This window comes from Pinus tabuliformis, chromosome 5_1 (genome assembly GCF_031772625.1).
Source record: "Pinus tabuliformis cultivar Carrire ecotype Pingquan chromosome 5_1, CPIR1, whole genome shotgun sequence".
Classification (NCBI taxonomy): Eukaryota; Viridiplantae; Streptophyta; class Pinopsida; order Pinales; family Pinaceae; genus Pinus; species Pinus tabuliformis.
In genome coordinates this window covers 71,765,406-71,788,970 of record NC_142305.1, presented here as the reverse complement: position 1 = coordinate 71,788,970, position 23,565 = coordinate 71,765,406, and the positions used below count along the sequence as shown (strand labels likewise).

General features: G+C 38.9%; 1 protein-coding gene across 1 annotated transcript; it reads left to right on the top strand.

Moving 5' to 3' along the window:
• Window positions 1–21,926: 21,926 nt before the first annotated feature.
• On the top strand, window positions 21,927–23,047 carry LOC149163503 (uncharacterized). Its single transcript, XM_089430758.1, has 2 exons — window positions 21,927–22,375; window positions 22,511–23,047. The coding sequence occupies exons 1-2, from the start codon at window positions 22,022–22,024 to the stop codon at window positions 22,790–22,792; spliced, it is 636 nt and encodes a 211-aa protein (XP_089286884.1). The 5' UTR covers window positions 21,927–22,021; the 3' UTR covers window positions 22,793–23,047.
• Window positions 23,048–23,565: the final 518 nt, after the last annotated feature.

Below are 23,565 nucleotides of genomic sequence, written 5' to 3'. Positions count from 1 at the left end.
CGTGGTAACATGCTCATTATGAACTTCTAAGATTTGCAGACCCTACACTAAATTGACCAAACTCTTAAATCCATCACAATACATTGCTATCTTGTTCTTCCTTATGCCTGATACTGCAAACCTTTGAGACCTTAACCTAATTATTTTTTCTCATCCCTAGTCCAACAACCTAAAAACCCTAAATTTTCAAAAACTCAACTAAAACTATTATATCTAACCTAAAATCCATTTCTCTTCTAGTCATTGACTATGAAATCCTTGGAGAGATCCCGCTCTGGTTTAGCAGGGCTAGCTGCTGAAATGCAAGTGGTTTGAAGTTACCTCTTTCGATCTCCTCCTCAGCCTGGGACATTGTAGGGGTTAACAATACCCACGAACGAAAGTTGGTCAATGGTCACAATTCTTCTTTCATGCGGGAAACACATAAAATGAAAGAGAGAAGAGATAAGTGCTCCCATGTCATAAACATAGTCACACCCAAGGAGTAAATTAAAATCAAAATGGCCTTGGACTACCATTGCATTGATATTAGCAGTATTTCCCCCCAAAGTAATAGGAAATTGAGGAATGATCCCTAATGGTTGACCTGTTCCTCTGTTAAAGGCCAATGAATTCTAGGTAATGGGCACAAGTTGTGGATAACCTAAAGCTTTCTAAGTAATTGAGGACATAATACTAATAGGCGTTCCTTCGTCTACAATTATGCCAGGTACGACCATATTTTAAGCCTATAATATGATATGGAAGGGAATGTAAGGAGGAAGATGATATCCTTCCAGTCGACTCCAATCAAAGGAAGTAAACAATATATCTGGAGGGGGTGTCACGGGAACGAGAGAATTGTCCCCTTGTGCTACGGGAATGGGATAATTGCTCCCCTATGTTGTGGGAAAGGGAGGATGTACCCCCTGTGCTGTGGGAATGAGAGGATTGTCCCCCTATGCCATGGGAATGAGAGGGTTGTCCCCCTGTGTCGTGGGAACAACAGGATTTCCCCCCAATTCATTGGAACCTGAAGAAACAAGAAGAACCTTAGTAGTATGAGACTCACTCTCCATGGGAAAGGTATGATCAAATGAAGGAGGAATCAAGTCAACCATTTTCTCAACCAATGGTTGGTTGGAAACGAACTCATGGGATTCACGTTCAAAGAGAGTGGGATTGACTAGAGACAGATTCTGATCACTCAGCTCATCAACTGGTGTAGGATTAGGGGAAAGCTTCCACTATCCAGCCGAAAGTTGCGGTTGAGAAAAAGCAAGGTATTCCAACATTTTTTAGGCTTCATCCATATAAGGAAAAAGGTGAATTAGATGATTCCTTTTGACATAAATTACAGGGAAACCAAACTTTACTCTTTTTCTCGTGGATCTTACTATCAATAGTTGACGGTTTTTCACCAGTGTGATCTCCATAGGCTAATGAAAAAGGTTGATGTGAGCCTATGGACCACACTTCTAAAACATATGGAATACCAAGGAAATCTCGAAGAAGGTGATCACCCTTACATAAATTTCAAGAGAACTTCACTTTGTGGCGCTGATTGGAAGGTTTCTCCATACTAGTTGCATTGGTATTAATGGCTGTTTTGTAACCCCCTTCTTGTTTTGTTTCTTCTTCTTTATATTTTCCATCTCCTTCTTAGCTTCCTAGTTACTACAATCAAGACTTTCACGAAGAGAGGAGGAAGAAATGGATAAAGAAACAACATATGAAGAAGGCAAGGGGTGAACTTTAGGATCAATTTGAGGTTGATGTTTTTCAGGTGGAGGAGGACTTGATTGAGGACCAGTTTCGACATTCATAACCATAGGGGTCGAAAATGAACAAACTGGTAAACCAATGGTAAATTCAGGAAGGTACAACATCACCATATAAGGAGCACCAACATTTATAAAAGAAGGAAAAGGATCGGGATTCCCATCAGAGGGGTTTCCTTGACTGGAAAATTCAAGAATTGTTGCCATTAGTCTCAACCTAAGATCCACTAAGGATTTTTTCCTCCGTGACGATGTTGTTCCATGGTCAATTAATCGATTTTACCAAGTCACTGTGACCTGTGATATAAAACCTTGTTAAACCAAGGATTTATGTATGTGCACATAATATCTTCGAATGTTGTGTTTAGTGTATCACAAGTGACAAGGCAACCGACTTTGATTCCTAAGGTTGGACTGCATCCTATGATGGACTTTCAAAATATAACTAGAGGTACGTGGAAGCCCATTTTGTGTTAGTGATGTCTAATGCGTAATCGTTTGATGGGAGTGTTATGATATACTCAGAGTATGTGGAGTGTTCTCTGAGATACCCTAAGGTAAGTGGAGAATGATCTAATATACCTTATGTACATGGAATGGGATATCACCCATGGAATGTAACATTGATAAGTGAAGGCAACTCTTATGTTTAAAGATGTCAGAACACATCTCTAGCTTAGAACTCTATGTGTGTCGTTAAGTTTCAAATGTTTCTTAGGTTAATCGACTGAATTTTAGAGTTTATCTTGAATTATGTTTCGATTTCAAGGCTCAAAAATTGATGTCACCTGAACACACCTATGATTGAACTAATATGACAAAAAAACTCTTTTCATTTTCTTTTTAGCAATGAAAGGCCTAACTAAGTAGGGGAATAAGAAATCAATCAACAATGCAACAAACAAGTGGTGAAACAATCGATCTTCTCAACTTCAATATGCCAGTCAAAATCAAATCCATATATGCAATACAAATAATTATTTTTCTTTTATTTTTTTTTAATGTTTCAAATGAAATCAGAAACATGTGGATGAAACTTGATCATTGATGAAAAGAACCCACACAGAGTTTAACTGTAATGCAAAAGTTGCTTTTCAAATTCAATAATCAATTTATGCATACAAACCCTAATTGACAAGAGAAAAGAGAGAACAAACAATTTTATAAAAAGGTGGTTAACACTCATACGCAATTTTAGCCCCTCCCCCCGCCCCACCTCCATGATGGAACTAATATGACAAAAATAACTCTTTTCATTTTCCTTTTAACAATGAAAGGCCTAACTAAGTAGGGGAAGAATAAACCAATCAACAATGCAATAAAGAAGTGGTGCAACAATCGAGCTCCTCAACTTCACTATTCCAATCAAAATCAAATCCATATATGAAATGAAAATAATTATTTTTCTTTTCTTTTCTTTTAATGTTTAAAATGAAAAGAAATATGTGAATGAAACTTAATCGTTGACAAAAAGAAACCACATAGACTTTAGCTGTAATGTAAAAGTTACTTTTCAAATTTAACACTTAATCTATGCATACAAACCCTAATTGACAAGAAAAAAGAAATAACAAAACAAAATATTACAAAAGTGTGATTAACACTCATACGCAATTTTAGTCACAACCCACCCCCCCCAACCCCCCAATGATTGAGGGGGAATTGTTTTTGCAAAAATGAATGGAAAAACACACAAATTCACACAAGGGATTGTCTTTATAGAGACATAGACAAACTCAGACTCAAGAAAAATTTCCAAAGAAATATGAGGAGAAAGGCAAAGGAATGAAAATTTTTGCATCATACAGGATCAGGGCAGGTGCAAAATAGGACTGATTGCATTGCAGCATAGTCATAGAGAAGAAACAAGTGTGCTAAAGTAATTTGTCTCAAAATAGGGAATGCACTCAGGTTATTTCGATCAAAACATGACACAAGAAACAAAACCAAGCTCAAAATGTGTTTTCCTAAGGTCAATCAACATCTAGGTAAGTTGATGAAGGTCACTTTAAGAGGTGAAAAAGATGCTAAGGTCTAGGATGTAAAAATTCCCACTGTAGATCAACAGATTGTGCAATATACTAAAGCAAAATACTTGATCTACTTCTACAACAAACTTTGCGGAAGCTTAATCGATTTTGAGCAAGATCAAATTAGAACACATATAACAGAGAAGAAGAAATCATACACATGAAACACAGAAGAATACTCTTGGGAAAGCCTCAGCTAAAAACCCCGCTATCTGTATTATCATACAAGTGGAAATATGTCTGAATTACACAAAGATTTAGCTCACAAGCTATCCAGCTCTCAGTAAAATCCCTCTACTTCTCATAGATAGTCAAAGGATTCTCACAAACCTTCTCCTCTGCCCTCCAAGCCTCCTATTTCCTTGTGCAGTTTCTCCTGGGGTCCAATGCTGCCACCTGTGTGAATTCACCTCTTACACTGCTCACTAAACTCAGAAATAACTACCCAATCCTGAAGGAGATAATTCCTTCTGCACGGATGAGTTTCCTATACAGGAGAAATCCTTCAACTGATAGTACATCATCCCATCATCTGATCTCAACTGGGTCTCTGATTGAACTGACATGCATGAATTATTTATGAGAGAATATTCAGTTATCTGAAGTGCAACAATTACATGCATGCATGCATTAACTAACTGAACTCACAATCAGTTCCACAAACTGTTGGAACTAATCTAACTGGACTTAACTAAGTTAACTGAGCTAACTAATTACAACTCAAAGTACAACTCATCCTGATCACTTTAATTAAGGGATAACTTCCGCAATCAAAGGAAAAACTATTGCATGTATTCACATAGACTTCATGTTTTATTTTCTCCAACTAATTAACTCAAGATGAATTAATTAATTATTTTACAAATAGCTGCTAAGATTAAATTCGAATTTTAATTCTCAATTTTAGTTCAGGGACTAACTAAAATTGGAATCTATCCTGAAATGCTATTTATAGAAAAGCTATTTTTAACATTTTTATTTTATCGTTCCTTGTTGCTATCTCCAACACTGGTACCTGAAATGCTATTTATAGCAATGCTATTTATAACCTTTATATTTTTGTCATTTCTTGTTGCTATTTTAAACACTCCCTCTCAGCAAGAAAGGCATTCAACTCGAACCCGATCCTGAACCTTTGGAATGTTCTGCATGCAACACTTCTCCCTAGTGTTGTTGCTTTAGCAACTCTAGAAACAAAAAAATATCCAACCTAAATCAGAATGATGCCTCTGTCATCAAAGTCTCTGATTGCTATTTCCTCTGTCAACTGAAAACTCTGCACCTCTATGCTCTTCAGTATCTGACTGCTCTAGCCTCTGTCACTTTGATCTCTGACTACATCAATCACACTGATTCCTGCTGCTGCACCCATGCTTCTGCTGGTCCTATCTCCTAGCATGTATCCGCACTGCACCTCCTCTCATCATGTTGCATCGTGCTGCCCAATGCTGCACTACAACTCAGTTACTGAGAAGTAATTAACTGATCTCCCAACTGACCACCCTACGGGGCTAGAAACACCCTCTAATGCTGAAGCTTCCTCTGCCGCTCCATCTGCATCTGTCTCTACCCACTTAGCTAGTCCTGCTACTCCTCATTCGGGCTCCCGAGCAAGGTCTAATCAAAGAGGTTGAGTACCTCAATGATCCTGCCCGTATTCCAACCTTCTTGGGACTGTCACTCCACATCGCTGGTGGGCTCCAGTATTGTAGCAATAATGCTATAACTCCTGGAACTCCCTTCTTTAATTTTCTCAACCCGGTAGTTCGTAACAAACTTGGAAGCGACGGTGCTATATGCACAAGTACTAGCTCTTGCCGCAGTTGTCACTTGGTCAGCTGGCACAAGTCCACTAGGAGCTTAAGCCAACTTCTATGAGCTCTTAGAAGAAGCTTTTTAATTGATGGATGAAAGCTAACTCGAAGGAAGCTAATCTAATTGCAAAAAGAAACTGAAAGCCAAAAAGAAATGCAAACCCTAGCAAACCCTAATTCTACCAGCTAGTCCTACTGACGCAAAGGAGAGCATGCCAACTACTGAAAGAGATGCCATTACTTCTATGAAGGTAAAATGCATGTGTCTAAGTTATCACTATCTGAAGAAAACATCTTTTTGTATTTTTGATTAAGTTGTTGGAATTATCATGCATGTGCTTCTAACTATTTTTGACTGTGCAGAGGTGGATCAAGGAGGAGAAATGCTTGGGAAAGGTTGGGAAGGTTCAGAGAGGGTCTAAGGGGTCCCTAACACCCTTCTAGAGAGTCTCACAAAGTTTGGCTGCCAAGAAACCGTGTTTATGAGCTTCTACAGGAAGTCGACAGGGGTTCTACAGGATGTTCAGGATTTCTACAGGATGTTCTGTAATTCTTCTACAGGATGTTTAGTAATGGAATTTTGGAGCATGGATGGAGGGAAAAAGGTGGAGGAATGAGTATGGAGGTGAAATAGGGGTATAGGGGAGTTCAAGACTTGGAGGATGGAGTTGAGGAGAAGGTGTAGATGGCTGGACTTGTTCCAAGAAGACTGAAGTAATGTTGCACACAAGATAGGGTTATGAGGGCAGTATGGCAACGTGAGGCAAGAAACCAAGTTAGGAGATGGAGAAGATGGGTTTGAGGGAGTCTGGGTAGATAGAGAAGTGGTATAGGTGCTCTGCAATTTGTGTTTCCAACTGAACCAACAAAGACATGCAAGAAAACAAAGATCTAGCTATGCTACCCTAATATGATATGGCTAACAGTAACAAGAATGGACAGCAGCTTTATTTGCAAGGAAACCATGTATATTAATTATGAAATGAAGCATTCAAAGATCTGAACATGTAACCAACTTCTGCAAATGAAAACCAAACACTAATGATTGCATGGCAAAGCAAAGTCAGTGTTTTTGTGGGCAGCAAAGTCATCCTAGTCACAGCTCCTGATCCTACTGAGGGAGAGGTGAAACCACAGATGTTTGTTGGCCCTTTTTTTGAAGCTTTTTCTGTTAACAACCTATCAACTAAATCTGAGCATGAAAAGCTATTTTACTCATCAAAAAACAAACTAAATAACAAAACAAGATTTAGATCTAAATAACATATTTTACTCTTAAGAATGCAGCGAAAACACATAAAGATAATCAAAGGAGGTATTGGGCGCTTGAGATGGGCCCAACCCCAAGAGCTATAGCCTCCTAAGAGAGATTTAGAGCTGGTGCAAAGCTGGATTCATCTTTATTGAGCAAGAAAAGAAGAGTTACATCAAAACTGTCCACAAGGAGAACTCGAAAATGAGCTGACAGCAAAACTAATCTATTGCCTAAAAAGTCGAACTACAAAATGACTACAAAAAGACTATGAAATGACTAACTACCAGCTACAAAATGACTAGCCACTAGCTAACCCAAATGAGGCCCTAAGCCTTCTTATTTATACAAATTGAGGACCCCAACAGTCCTCCTAAAATTTAGGGACTCGGCTGCCCAAAACTTGTAGTTAACAGCAGTCCTACTTGACTTGCTTGGCTGCCCTTGTGCTCATTGATTTGGTGGCCTTTGAACTCCGAGCTGATGGTGGAGAATTTGAGGTAAGGGCCCATAAATGAAGGGGACACCTTCCTACAAATCCTCTCCCTTTTTCTCCCACGAATTTGGCTGCCAAGTGCTCATTAAGACCTTCAATTTTGTCTCCAAGTTGACCAAAAAGGCTACACAAAGCACCCATTAGACTTGTTGGCATAATGACTAACCAAATTCACTCTATTAGCATAAATATAATAAAAAACATGCAATAAACTAATGAGAATGGTGGATTAAGTCAAATTAGGAGGTTGAATGAGCCCAAATAATTATCCATTTTTGGGGCTCATCATCACCCCCCTACTGAAAGTGTTGCTCATCCTCTGAGCAACCAATCTCTCTCCTCATCTTTGATGGCCCTGGTGGCCTCCTTGTCATGCCAAGCTTCTGAAGTGATGTCCTCTTCTCTGTCATGAAACCATGCTTTTCTCTTTGCTTCTTCCCACTGCCTGCTCCTTTTCCTAGTGAATTCTCAGCCTTGGTATGAGTGTGCAAGTATATGCAATCATATGAAAGGAGATGAAACCAGTGGAGGATGGAAGAAAAGAGTGGTTGCATGCCTCCTCAACAAACTTCAAGCTTCAAATCCCTCTTCATAATCAATTCTGGCCTGCCCAACGGCTCTACAGGATGTTTCTGGTAAAAATACAGAACTTCCTGTAGAAAGTCTTGTAGCTTCCTGTAGAATAGTTTTCTGACTTCCTGTAGAAACAGTTTTCCTCGATTTGGCTCGCTTGGCTGGGGGTGCCTTCTCTTTTAATGTTTCTGTGGTTGCCTTGGGTATGTCCTCACTTTCTTGGACTTCTTCAGTCCTCTCTGCCTTGATTTGTAATCGTTTCTCCCTTGGTGTTTGTGCCTTCATTCCACCCACAGTTTTGGCCTCAGCAGCGTGGCATTTCACTCATTCTTCTTGTTCCTTCTGTGGTGGTCTGTTTTGTGTTTCTTTTCCATGTCCTTCCACTACTCCTCCTATTCTGCTTGTTTGAATTCTTGTGCGTTTCCTGTAGAAATCTCTATGCCTTCTGTTTCTGCTTGTGTCCTTGATATCTCAGGGTGTGTCTTTTCCTTTTGTTTTGTTTTGTTTTGTTTTATTTTTATTTTTTTTTTGTCTGCTTTGGCTGTGGCAGCCTTCATATTATCCCCCTTTCTGCTCTTCTTCCTCACTGTTAGAAGGACTGATATCATAGGTGAGGGCTTTTATGTCACTTTCTGCTATCATGTCCCTGAAGACTTCCCAATTTTCTTTCTAACTACATGGTATTGACCAAAAGATTCATTATTAGGATCATATTCAGTAATGGAAGAAGCATGCAAATTCCCTTCTGGTGTATTCTTTCTTTTCTTTCTAGCGTCTTGTTTGAGGAAGGGCAATGCCTGTGGGAGCAACACCATTATCATCGACTTTGCAAATTCCTGCCCCATGGAATCTGAATCTGCCTTGCCTAAATTTCCATCCAGTGATTGGGTGGTATCACATTGTCTATTCTGTTCTGAGGAACTCAAACTACACTCATTAGAAAGTATTTGACCTTTCCCAGATATCTCAGGGACAGACTGCAAAGGAATAGCACTAGCTTGAGGAATAAACTGATTATATTTCTCAACTTTCAGCTGTCCCTCATCATCCTTTCTGTCTTGTAATACTTCTTCACAATCTCTAATAGAGGACTCAAGCATGGAACCATCCTGCAATTTATCCAGTAGTGTGCATTGCTGTGGGCAATATGACTCTACTTGAGAACCTGAAAGTATGCCCTTGCCAACATTAGCTATTGCTGAAGGGTTTTCCATGCGTGGTCCTGCATTTATGATTTCAGCTACAGTCCCGCCATGCCCAAAATGTGAAATTTCCATTCTCTTTAGATGAGAAGGTTGATCTGAAATGAATAGCCTGCTAGCAGTGCCTTTGTTATTTATCAGAATACCAGGACAAGTATTTGCATCCTTGTCAAGGGAATCTGGCACAAACAATCCAGTTTTCCTGACAATATCAAAGCTTTCAGAAGGCTGATTTTTGTTATTGTCATTCTCAATTACCATTGCAGGAATACCACAATCCATGTTAAGTTTAGGAGAGTTTAGACATGCTACACGAACAGCCTTCTGTTTATCAAGCCTGAAGCGTTTCCTTCTTATTGATCCTTCTATTGTTGTAGTTGGCAGTTTCTGACTGCAGAGTGTCTACATTCAGATGAATGTCTTCAATGTTCTAATTTGTTGTCCCATTTTCATTTGCAACAAGTTCACGGAATAAGCGTTGAACCAATGGATTTGTAAATCCAAAAAGCTCAGCACCGTCAATTATCGAGAACTGATCTCTATGAAACTTTTGAATTCGCATGTTATTTTTCTTCTGGATTTTTTCCCAGGCAATGGTAGGAGTTTCCCCGAGGCACGAAATCCCTTTGTCGGATACAATCACAAACACAGGCCCTTTGGCACCTTCCTGAATCTCCATTTCATATATGTGTCCAACATAATTGCGCAGAGCTTGATATCCAATGGGATAGGGATATCTGTCCTTCCCCTCGTTTTGAGCTTGAAATTTTCTAAAACTCCCGAGTTTTCTTTCTGCAGGGCTGTTTTCTGCCTTTCTTGTAGAAGTCTCTCGTTTCCTGATGAGTTCAATTGGCTGTTTATGGAGACTTCCGCTGATGGAGGGTGAGCTGGCCAAGTGCACGTTGGCCGCATGCAGACCGTTGGTCCCCACTGCAGTGTTATTATGAACTGTAGTTCTCTGCCTGTAATCACTTACCATTAGTTGCACTGGAGTTTAAAATATCCACAACTGTCTGTGTTTTTTCAAATTTCACGTGAATGACCATACACGTATGCTGCGTGATTTTTGCTTGGATGAGTGCAATCGAATATGGCTAGCTTCCTGGCTGAATCCCACCATCTCATTCGTTCATGCAATGCTTAGATTAGACTCATGCAATAGAGGAACAAGGTTTAGTCACTTACCTGAAGTCAAATGGCTGCTGTGAAGTGCTTTTTGCTGCTGCATGCTCATATTCGGCTGCTGCATGCTTGGATCCTTTGGTTGCATGAGGGCTTGGCTGATGATTTTTGGTTGTTTTTTTCTTGTGCAGGTGTCCTCTGGCCGGATGCATGCTTCAGGAGTTCATTTCCACGCTCAGATCTGCACCTTCAGGCTGCTGCTGCTGCATTTTCACAGAACCAGAACTTGTTTTTGCCATTGCTCCCAAACGGTAAACCGGATCGATCTGAAACTTGCTGAGCACGTTCCTATCATCATTATGCACCTCCCATAGCAAAATCGTGATCAATGGATGCACAGATTTCGAGAAAATTAGAAAATGGCTGAAGATTTCAGAGATCAATTTCTCGGAAACCGTGCATCGGAATTGGCTGAAACTGCTTGGGTAGGTTACCATCACTCATATGCATATCCCCATGAAACAAGTTTTGAAACGGATGCACGGATATGGAGAAAATGCAAAAATGGCTGATGGTGATGGAGGCTGATTTCTTGGAAACCGTGCACCGGAATTGGCTGAAACTGCTCAGGCATGTTGCCATCACCCTTGTGCAATTCCCCATAAAACGGTTTTTCAAATGGATACATGGTTTTCAAGTTAGGGCAAAAACAAATTCTGTTCTAGGTATTTTTGCTTCAAGGCATTTTGCAAATTTTTGCATGGAAAGAAAAACTGAGCTTGGGCTATGATGCAGGTATGGAGATGATGGAGGAGGAGTTTGAAGATAGCAGGGGGACTTCTGAACCCTTGAGGAAGCTACCATGTTCGCCAAACCACTTTTTTCCAACCCATTTTTATCTTCTTGTAGTTCCTACAGGAACTTCTTGTAGAAAACACAGTTTTGAGGAAGGAAGCACAATGACATGAAAAAAATGATGGAAAAGGGGCGAGGGATGGAAACATGGATGCTTGCAGGCATAACCAATAGATTACAAGCTTTAAATTCCCTTCCAAAATCGAATCTGGCTCGCTTGAAGGTTCTACAGGATGTTTCCTGTAGAAATACAGAACTTCCTCTAGAAGGCTCAAAAATTCCTTTGACCTTGTTTTGAGTGATCCTCCTGACCTGAAATGTCCTTCTTGCAACCTGCAATTAGCCAATGGAAATTAGTTTTCTTTTTCTTTTTCTTTTTCTCTTTTCTTTTTTTTCTTGAAAAACAACTAGGACGCCTCATGGAGGTTTTCACCCAGAGATCTTATTCTCTTTTCTCTTTTTTCCAACCCATTGACCGCCTCATGGAGGTTTTCAATCAATGAGCCAATCTAAGGCGCCTCCGAGGAGGTTTTCACCTTAGAGTTCTATTTTCCTCTTTTTTTCTTTTTTCTTTTTCTTTTTTCTCTTTTTTTTTTTTTTTTTTTTTCTACCCTACCCTACTTGAAAAACAAAATCATTTTCAAGTATAAGAATACTTCCAATGGAGCCATGTGCACATTGAGATTAGAGAAAAAATGATGTGAAGGCTCGAAATGCATGCTTGGACAACTATCTGGACTTTAGAAACCAAAAGATCTGACTTTGAAGGGATCAAACATAGCTGAGGAAGAGAGTACCGCTGCAACTTAGTGACCATCTGAAACCATATCTCAATATAGCTTTGATATCCATGGTCGTCTTGCTGATTTGGATCATTCTTCATGTCACCTTCTATCATGACCTTCTGATCTTCCTCTTTTTGTTGATCTTTCTCTTGAGTACATGGAGGATTTGATGATAACCATGAGGGAACTCTCTCGATCTCTGATTTTGATGCCTTCTCTTCATCAAGTGCAGCCCATGGTTCTCTAATCTTTTCTTTTGAATCTTCTTTTTCCTTTGGTCCTTCAATGTTGTCAATATAATCTCTGTTTTGCAACACTCTTCCTGAGCTTTGGTGAACATCATTGAGCTCAAAAGGAGTCATTTGCACATGTTGTGCCTCAGCTTTGCAATTGGGTTGAGCTACTCCATTGTATGGCTTTGGAAATGGTACGGGTAGTTGAGCGGAGGTGTGAAATTGAGATGGAGATGGATGGCATTGTGGTTGGGTAGGCATTTGGGGTTGCCTTGGTGGAGGAGGAGGCGATGGTTGTGGATGAGCAGGTGGTGGAGGAAAATGAGCAGGATGAGAGTTGTACTGGGGCCTCCACCCCTGATGAGATGCATTCCATTGAGGTTGTGGCTGAGCATAAGAGTGAAATGAATGAGCAACTGGTTGGGCATAATATGGATCTGTGAAGGAACAAGGAGGAGGTGTGAACCAGGAAGGATGAGCAGGGGGACCCCAAGAAGGCATGAAAGTGGCTTGGTAGGGGTCATAATAGGTCTCAGGTGTCCCTTGCAGTTCCTGTTGGTAAGATTTAGGTCCAGGCGGCCTCCTTTGGTTCATATGATAGAGTGGTTCAGTGGCTTCTTTGGCTCTCTGATATGTAGCTTTGATTCTGGGTAAGGAAGGGCACTGATCTATAGGATGGTATTCTTCACAGATGAAACACACTTCTAGGGAGTGCATTGGACATTCATTCCTAGGATGCTTTCTAGTGCACCTGGGACAAAATATGACCAAAGCCCTCTTGGCTTCCTCTTGCTTCTTTTGGATCCACAGGGTATCCAATTGCATGGCAAGAAACTGCCTCATATCACTCTTGAAATCTTCTATCTGATCTTCAAATTCATCTTTGGACAAGGGACTACTCCCAACATTTCTGCTTGTAGCCATTTGCTTCAGAGGAATGTTTTCTTCTTCTTTTCCCCTAGGGGTTCTTCAAATATGTCTTGCTGTCCACCTAAGGGTTCTTTAATCACAGCCATCGAAGAAGAGAGAGAAGGTTGGCTGTGTGAAGCAGTGGGGGTGTTGTGCAATCATTTTTCTAACTTATCTCTACTCCTACAAGGCATGAAATGAAATCTTTTTGGTTGATTTTTGCATTTTTCTTCTTGTACCTGCAAAACTAAAATAGGTTGAACTGCAACTAACTATCTTGCTGAAATGAAAATGCGGAATTGAAATGAAAGCAGGAAAGGACTAATCTATTTTGCTCAAATGAACTTGCAGGAATGAAATGCTAGTCTACGCTTGCGGAATTGAAATGCTAATCTACGCTTGCAGAAATGAAATTGCAGAATTGAGATGCTAATCTATGAAAGCGGGAAATGCTAATCTACTTTTGCATAAACGAAATTGCATAATGGAAATGAAATAAACTACTTAGCAGAAGATTGTAGTAGAAAATAGAAGAAAAGCGGCAATCACCAATACTCTGACGCTTCCCCGGCAACGACGCCAAAAAGATGGTGGGCTCCAGTATTGTAGCAATAATGCTACAACTCCTGGAACTCCCTTCTTTAATTTTATCAACCCGGTAGTTCGTAACAAACTTGGAAGCGACGGTGATGTATGCACAAGTACTAGCTCTTGCCGCAGCTGTCACTTGGTCAGCTGGCACAAGTCCACTAGGAGATTAAGCCAACTTCTATGAGCTCTTAGAAGAAGCTTTTTAATTGATGGATGAAAGCTAACTCGAAGGAAGCTAATCTAATTGCAAAAAGAAACTGAAAGCCAAAAAGAAACGCAAACCCTAGCAAACCCTAATTCTACCAGCTAGTCCTACTGACGCAAAGGAGAGCATGCAAACTACTGAAAGAGATGCCATTACTTCTATGAAGGTAAAACGCATGTGTCTAAGTTATCACTATCTGAAGAAAACATCTTTTTGTATTTTTGATTAAGTTGTTGGAATTATCATGCATGTGCTTCTAACTATTTTTGACTGTGCAGAGGTGGATCAAGGAGGAGAAATGCTTGGGAAAGGTTGGGAAGGTTCAGAGAGGGTCTAAGGGGTCCCTAACACCCTTCCAGAGAGTCTCACAAAGTTTGGCTGCCAAGAAACCGTGTTTATGAGCTTCTACAGGAAGTCGACAGGGGTTCTACAGGATGTTCAGGATTTCTACAGGATGTTCTGTAATTCTTCTACAGGATGTTTAGTAATGGAATTTTGGAGCATGGATGGAGGGAAAAAGGTGGAGGAATGAGTATGGAGGTGAAATAGGGGTATAGGGGAGTTCAAGACTTGGAGGATGGAGTTGAGGAGAAGGTGTAGATGGCTGGACTTGTTCCAAGAAGACTGAAGTAATGTTGCACACAAGATAGGGTTATGAGGGCAGTATGGCAACGTGAGGCAAGAAACCAAGTTAGGAGATGGAGAAGATGGGTTTGAGGGAGTCTGGGTAGATAGAGAAGTGGTATAGGTGCTCTGCAATTTGTGTTTTCAACTAAACCAACAAAGACATGCAAGAAAACAAAGATCTAGCTATTCTACCCTAATATGATATGGCTAACAGTAACGAGAATGGACAACAGCTTTATTTGCAAGGAAACCATGTATATTAATTATGAAATGAAGCATTCAAAGATCTAAACATGTAACCAACTTCTGCAAATGAAAACCAAACACTAATGATTGCATGGCAAAGCAAAGTTAGTGTTTTTGTGGGCAGCAAAGTCATCCTAGTCACAGCTCCTGATCCCACTGAGGGAGAGGTGAAACCACAGATGTTTGTTGGCCCTTTTCTTGAAGCTTTTTCTGTTAACGACCTATCAACTAAATCTGAGCATGAAAAGCTATTTTACTCATCAAAAAACAAACTAAATAACAAAACAAGATTTAGATCTAAATAACATATTTTACTCTTAAGAATGCAGCGAAAACACATAAAGATAATCAAAGGAGGTATTGGGCGCTTGAGATGGGCCCAACCCCAAGAGCTATAGCCTCCTAAGAGAGATTTAGAGCTTGTGCAAAGCTGGATTCATCTTTATTGAGCAAGAAAAGAAGAGTTACATCAAAACTGTCCACAAGGAGAACTCGAAAATGAGCTGACAGCAAAACTAATCTATTGCCTAAAAAATCGAACTACAAAATGACTACAACAAGACTATGAAATGACTAACTACCAGCTACAAAATGACTAACCATTAGCTAACCCAAATGAGGCCCTAAGCCTTCTTATTTATACAAATTGAGGACCCCAACAGTCCTCCTAAAATTTAGGGACTCGGCTGCCCAAAACTTGTAGTTAACAACAGTCCTACTTGACTTGCTTGGCTGCCCTTGTGCTCATTGATTCGGTGGCCTTTGAACTCCGAGCTGATGGTGTAGAATTCGAGGTAAGGGCCCATAAATGAAGGGGACACCTTCCTACAAATCCTCTCCCTTTTTCTCCCACGAATTTGGCTGTCAAGTGCTCATTAATACCTTCAATTTTGTCTCCAAGTTGACCAAAAAGGCTACACAAAGCACCCATTAGACTTGTTGGCATAATGAATAACCAAATTCACTCTATTAGCATAAATATAATAAAAAACATGCAATAAACTAATGAGAATGGTGGATTAAGTCAAATTAGGAGGTTGAATGAGCCCAAATAATTATCCATTTTTGGGGCTCATCAATCGCCCCACCTCCTTCCTGGAGGTATGGATGCATGTGATCCCTCTACCCACTTGGCTCGAAATTTCCCCCTATTAGAGGTCTCTGCATGAGTGGATGCCTCCACTCAGTCTCCTCTCGGTTTCTCCAGTTGTGGCTGCTGCACAACCTCTTGAAGCTGCTTCACCAATTGTGGCAACTTCACAATTGTCTAAGACTTATTCTGGCATTGCATGTTGAGAGGTAATGTACTCTCCCTCTCAACCACCAAGTCTCCATCAGTTGCCTTGCTCCTCAAGGCTTTGCATGCATCTTGAACCTCAAGAGCATACAGGTTCTTGACTCGTGAACCGATTTGCTTCACCTGTCTCGTCGTGACGTGTCTAAGGAAAACCTTTCCCTTACTGAAGACTACATCATAGCCTTTGTCATCCAGCATTGCGATCGATGCCAAGTTTTCCCTCAGTCCTAGCACATACTTCACATGTGTCAAGGTAATGCGAGCTCCATGCTCCCTCTGAAAAAGAATTGTGCCTACTCCTGATACACTATACTTTTCATCATTACCCATCTCTTTGAGTATCTAGAGATCTTTCTCCTCCAAGGTACTGAACAAACTCTTATCGCTAGTCATGTGGAATGAAGCTCCACTGTCAAGAAACCAACCACATCCCACAATGGATAAAACCATGCATGCAATGAGGGTGAAATCCAACTCGAACTGTGAGGCTAGTGCCTCACCTTCTAATCCTTTGTTGGATCCCTTCTTGGATTTCTTCAGTGTACAATTTGTAGCAAAATGGCCCACCTCATGATAATGAAAGCATCGCACTTTCGATTTGTCAAACTTCTTCCCACCATAGGAAGAACTCAATTTTGGATGAGAATCCTTCTCCTTCCCTTTCTTTGCCTTACTCGCTAAGGTACAATCTTCTTCATCCTGCTTGGATGAAGAACCATCTCTGGTGCTTCTCCTTATCTCCTCCTACATCAGATCCGACCAAAGTCGTTCCCAATCTGGTAGTTTCTCTCTTCCATTTACCGAGCCTTGGTAGTTATGCCAGCTCTTAGGAAGATCGAGGAGAGAAAGACTCACCATGTCATCATCGGTTTTTGTGATCCCTACACTTCCAAACTCATCCATGCAGGTGGTGAGCTTGTTCAGATATTTAGAGATTGTGTCGCCCTTTTCACACTTGATTTTTCGAAGCTTGTCTTTCAGTGCCAACTTCCTCTGATCGTTGTTGTTCTGATATATATCTTTCAATGTTTTCCACATTGAAAACAGTGTCTCCTTCCCAAGGAGACTCGAGACTATGTGGTCTCGAACTCCCTCCAAAAGGATTCTCCTCGCTCTAGCCACACATTTATTCCATTTCGCCAATTCTGTAGCATTAGCTATTGCTCGCTTGGGGACTTCTTGATTAATGAAATCCTTTAGACCGTTGTCCTCTAATACTGCTTCCATGCAATCCTTCCAGGCTATATAATTCGAGCTGCCATCAAGGGCATACTCGAGTCTTAAACTGTTGAACGCCATTGCCGAAATTTGAGACGTGATAACAATTTGATTTCTATAATCAGGAACTTCAAACTTCAAACTTCTCCCTTCTTTGTATACTGTTCTTCGCTTTGATCACCTTTGCTCTGATACCATGTAAAAATTCCCACTCTAGATCAACAGATTATGAAATATACTAAAGAAAAATACTTGATCTACTTCTACAACAAACTTTGCGGAAGCTTAATCGATTTTGAGCAAGATCATATTAGAGCACATATAATAGGGAAGAAGAAATCATACACATGAAACACAGAAGAATACTTTGGGGAAAGCTTCAACTAAAAACCCTGCTATCTGTATTATCATACAAGTGGAAATATGTCTAGATTACGCAAATCTTAGCTCACAAGCTATCCAGCTCTTAGTACAATCCCTTTGCTACTCATAGACAGTTAAAGGCTTCTCACAAACCTTCTCCTCTATCCTCCAAGCCTCCTATTTCCTTGCGTAGTTTCTCCTGGGGTCCAATGCTACCACCTGTGTGAATTCACCTCTCACACTGCTCACTAAACTCAGAAGTAACTGCCCAACGCTGAAGGAGATAATTCCTTCTGAACGGATGAGTTTCCTATATAGGAAAAATCCTCCAACTGATAGTACATTGTCCCTTCATCTGATCTCAACTGGGTCTCTAACGGAAGTGACATGCATGAGTTATTTATGAGAGAATATTCAGTGATTTGAAGTGTAGTAGTTACATGCATGCATGCATTAACTAACTGAACTCACAATCACTCGCAAATTGTTTGAACGAATCTAACTAGAATTAACTCAGTTAACTGAGCTAACTAATTACAAATCAAAGTACAACTCATCCTGATCACTTTAATTAAGGGATAACTTCCTCAATCAAAAGAAAAACTGTTGCATGTCTTCACATAGACTTGATGTTTGACTTTCTCCAACTAATTAACTCAAGATGAATTAATTAATTATTTTACAAACATCTACTAAGATCAAATTCGATTTTTAATTCTCAATTTTAGTTCAGGGACTAAATAAAATTGGAATCTATCCTGAAATGCTATTTATAGCAAAGATATTTTTATCATTTCTATTTTAACATTCCTTGATGCTATCTCCAACACAAGTACCTGAAATGCTATTTATAGCAATTCTATTTATAGCATTTTTTGTTGCTATTTTCAATAAAGGAAACCACTAAGTGAAGAATCGGTCCCAAGTGGAGTTGCCAAATTTTTATGTAGAATTTTCAATATTGCGAACAAAGGTGAATTCCGTACATATAGTGGTATAATCTAGAACAACAGAAGACAAAAAGCATGAAGTTTTACTTAGAAAAATTAGAGTATGGGAAAGAAGCCTGCCTGGAATTTGTAGTAAGCGTTTCTTTCCTCGTCGCTTGTAAGCTTCAATTATAGCTCCAATTACTACAATTGAAACCTTTACACATGACTAAAACAAGCAAACAATTCACAATATACATGTAGTGTAATATAAAATCTATATTCAATGAATCAACATGGCATTGAAATACATGAGTGTAAACATAACACAACAAATATTGGAAAACATGATACTCTTTGTATTAGCAAATATAGGAGAGAGAGTTTACAACCATAAATAGTAGTTGACTTTGTAGATGTCTCCCCAAGTTGACTTCTCCTTCCTTGCCACAAAGCACACCTCAACATCAACGCTAATTCATGAATATGTTGACTCCTTTAGAAGCAACAATATGAGGGTACTATCAATCTCCAAAATCCGACCCAATAATCTTTAAAAGCCAACCAATACCTTATACGAGATAGTAAATTTATAGGATGAGTGTGGTAGTTTTGGATTTACCATTCTAGGCTTGAGATCCACAAATGATGGGAGGATGAGCTCAAGGGATAAGAGATAGGGTCTCCAAGATAGGATCATATAGGAATTTGAGCTCTCTATCCGCAGTAAATAGTTAAAACTACCTTGGAAGCTTCTTGAAGAGGAAGCTTTAGAGATATATTTTTTTTTCTTTCTGAATTTATAGAATCAACACACCTGAAGAAGGGCACAACATGTTCTGACCAACGTTGGTGAGAAAGAATACCAACATGCGCTAAACACAGGTGACATAGCAGGCAATGCATGGTGGGGCTAAAAGCAGTGTTTTCTAGCAATTTGTCCTAGAAACTCAGACTTTTTGGAGGAGTGATGCTTAGGGCTTTGTGAAGGGATGATGAAAATATGTTTGAGGATGTTGATTGATCCTGTTTGCAGGCCTATTGACCAGATGTGACCAAATGGCATGTAACAACTATAATTCTAGTTGACCTTGTGATGGATATGGAATGCATGATATTTGTATAAAAATATTCCAACAAGTATTTGTATTCATATATGAAAGTATCATATTTGATCCTTTTGCATTTAATTATCATTAATTTCATTTTGTTAATATTAACCATCTCGAAACATAAAATTTCTTAATCTCCTGCCAAGATTGTAAGGTCTTGTTGCCAAAAGAACAATATCATCAACATAAAGAAGAAGAGTGATGATTGTACTAGCAAGCATGGGGCCAACAGAACCTTCTTATTCCAAAGACTCTTCTAGCTTATCAATGTATATGCTAAAAATGATAGGGGGCAAGGGACAACCTTCTTTGAATAAGATATTGTAGTTAATGTCTTCTCACAAACCCTTTGTGGTCCTCAATTTGGCGATAACATTTTCATACAATCTTATCATAGCAACCCTCAATTCAAGAAGAAGCACTATCTCTTTCAATTTCTTCCAAATATTTGTCCTAGAAACATTGTCAAAGACTTTAAAAAAATGAGTTTTAGTATTGGGACACTCTTCCTCAATAACCTTGAGAGTAACAAGTTGGTCCACACTTAAATCATAATAATAATAATAATATCCATTTTTAAGGTCACAACCAAGCTAGACACCAAATTGGTGTATGAGACCCCCTTGTTTGTGGGACAAGGGACCCACCTCCGCGCAACGATTTGACTACTGAGTCTACGAAGGCATACATACTTTACCCCACTCTGGTTTTGAACCTGTGACCTCTTAGGAGCAAATACATGCTCTTAACCATTATATTTCCTATAATCACTTAGCATTTAGTTCTTTTATCATGACTCTTTAACTATATCTTAATATTCTTTTCCAAACAATACAATATAATTTAAATAAAATAACTCTACTCCTAATTATCTTATAATCCGAGATAATATTTAATATTTATATATATACTTTTAAAATAAATAATACAGTATTTAACTAATTTTCTGAATTTCATTATGAATATATATATGAATGTGAATCCTTAGTTTGAAGTTTACACTTTCGAAAATGTTTTTATAAAAAGAAAGTTTTAACACTTGGTTTTCATTTTTAAAAATGACTTTTTACATTATACTCACTAACATATATCCATGAATTTTATATTTTTAAATTTATTAATTAAATTGATAAAAGTATTAATAGTAGCATTAAAAGAACTCAAACATCTTTTTCTTTTCTAAATAAAGTCAAAATTGTTTTCAAAGTCGAAGAAAAAATAAATTGTGCACTACTGACATGATGACTTAAGAGTTGTACAAGGTTCAACTAATACCTCCGAGTATCAACTCCTTCCCTGTCATGTGAACTAATAACTCAAAAACTATAATGTTAATCTCTAATTTATTTCATCCTATCGATTTAATGTACATTTGAAGTCCCAACTTTGCCCGTTGATAGCTTCATCAATTTAGTATTGAGAATTCACCACCTCTCCGATTATGGATATGTATGCTCCACCCACTACTAAACCGAATAAGGGTGTTTCAATAACGCGCTACATTGGCATTTGAGTCAAGGAAAATGGAGGGAAGGAGAACAGCGACGAAAAAGGCGGTGCGGCTCCATTTATGGCGGAGTAAAACTAACGATTACCCTTCATGAATTTCATTCAATTCAAAATTGATGTCAGTTGCCAAATATCAAGCAGACAACGGAGGTCTACATGGTATGGAATACTTTAATAATGTTAACTTTGAATAAAAAGGGTCGTGCATTGGACCGAGACAGCGTAAGAACGTACGTGTACTCACCCCAACTTTCTAAATTTTCCATGGTAAATTTCGTACGTGTGGAATACTTTAATAATGTTAGTTTTGAATGAAAAGGGTGGTGGATTGAAGCGAGACAGCGTAAGAAAGTACGTGTACTCACCCCAACTTTCTAAATTTTCCAAGGTAAATTTCGTACGTGTTGGAATACTTTAATAATGTTAGTTTTGAATGAAAAGGGTGGTGGATTGGAGCGAGACAGCGTAAGAAGGTACGCGTACTCACCCCAACTTTCTAAATTTTCCATGGTAAATTTTGTACGCGTGACAATTGTTTTTGTAAGTGGGGACGAAAGTGGAGGAAGATGCTGCAGTTGCGAGTGGGGAGTACGATTCATTATTAATGACATCCATTTCCAACCGAAAACGAACGTTAGACCGATGTCCACCACAAACCCACTCGACATTTCGTGAGTTTATATATCTATGAAGAAGAACAACACACTAATTGCTTTATTCCATGAATTGACCCTCGCTCACCACGTGAATAGCCTTTATTCCATGAATTGACCCTCTCTCACCACGTGAATAGCCTTGGCTACATTTCCCAGAGATTCCAATTGTATCCTTCAAATACTGTTTCTTCAGGTTTTTGGGGGCACTTCAATGAGTATCTGAAGCCGAGATCTCATATGATGGAGAAGGCAGTTAATCCTTATTCGGCCTTTGCCATTAGCACAGCAGCAGAACCATTCAACACTTCTTCTTCAGAGATGAAAAAGATTAGAAGGCTCACCATGGAACAAACGAGGGCGTTGGAGAAGAGTTTTGAGTTGGCAAAGATACTGGAAGACGGGAGGAAAGAGGAGCTGGCAGAGACTCTGGGACTGAACCCAAGGCAAATCTCCATCTGGTTCCAGAACAGAAGAGTCAAATGGAAAAGCGCGCAGCTAGAGAAAGACTTTGGTGTTCTCAAACAAAGCTACGAATCCCTGAAGGGTCACTATCACACTCTCCTGGAAGAAAACAGAAAACTGCAGTCTGAGGTAAGTATATTGATTCTGAATTAGAGCTCGTTTTGTTCTTCTTGTGATGTTTCTTTTGAAATGAAATTTGTTATCATAAATGGCATAAACGACTTACATGACCCATTTTCCTTCATTGGCACCGTGGTTCATTAGATCCAGAGATCAAGCAGTATGTTAAAGAATGTTGAGAATAAAAAAGAGAAGGAAGTGGTGGGAGATAGAGAGATTGATTTTAATAGTGTTCAAGACGAGAAACAGGAACTCTATGGTGTTCATAATACAGAGGATAATATTCCACACCAGGCAAGCATGGAAGAAAATTGCAGCCAAAATTTGTTGTGGGCATTACAAGAGGAAGATTTCCATTACAACTTTGATGAAATAAGCAGTATTATGTCGGTCCGATCGTTGGACTCCGAGTTTCTACTAGAATAAACACATATTCTAAGGTTCAAGTGTATATTGTAGAATTTTTGTTCCTTGATCTTTCGACTAATATTTAACTAATAATCATAAGTGTTATTGTTGAAGCCTTGATATGGAAATAGACTTCACAGCTTTGTGTTATGATCATTTGTAGGTTATTGAGTTATGAGGACATAAAACTGAACATTATTTTTTCTGCACTTATGAAATATGAAGATATGAGGATCATTGACACCAATCAGGTAATGAACTCTGGATTTTGGATCTTTCTTTGTTTCTGTACTAAGGTTCCTGTCAACGGAGTCAGTTCTTGAAATCAATACCAATATCAATATGTACAAATATCTGTTTTTTAAGTGGTTTATTGCATAGTTATCCAGTAATCCAAATTTTGATTCTTTTCTATTTGGAAAAAGTTAAGCTGTTTCTATCTTACCACACCATCGCTACTGAAAAAAGGTTTTTTTTTTTTTTTCTTTAATCAATTTACAATCTTGGTACTGCATAGTTCACATTCCTCAAATATTATCGCTTTATAGAAGCGGCAAATAAAATTAGATATATTGAAATCAGTAGAAAATTGAAAGGAAATGAATGAGATGGAATGAACTCTTTGACAAAGACAGGAAAATAATAACATTTCCAAAAAAAAATCTATAAATAGTATTATCTATTTTATCAATATAAGAAAAAGTCTATAAATAATATTATTTATTTTCTCAATAAAATTTTCAAAAGCAAGAAATTAGATTCTAGCCAGTTTTAATATAAATCTTATTTTT

Excerpts from the sequence above, each read along its gene's own strand:
- LOC149163503 (XM_089430758.1), top strand. The coding sequence starts at position 22,022 with ATGATGGAGAAGGCAGTTAATCCTTATTCGGCCTTTGCCATTAGCACA. Across the intron at positions 22,376-22,510 it reads ACAGAAAACTGCAGTCTGAG|ATCCAGAGATCAAGCAGTAT; the intron begins GTAAGTATATTG and ends GTGGTTCATTAG.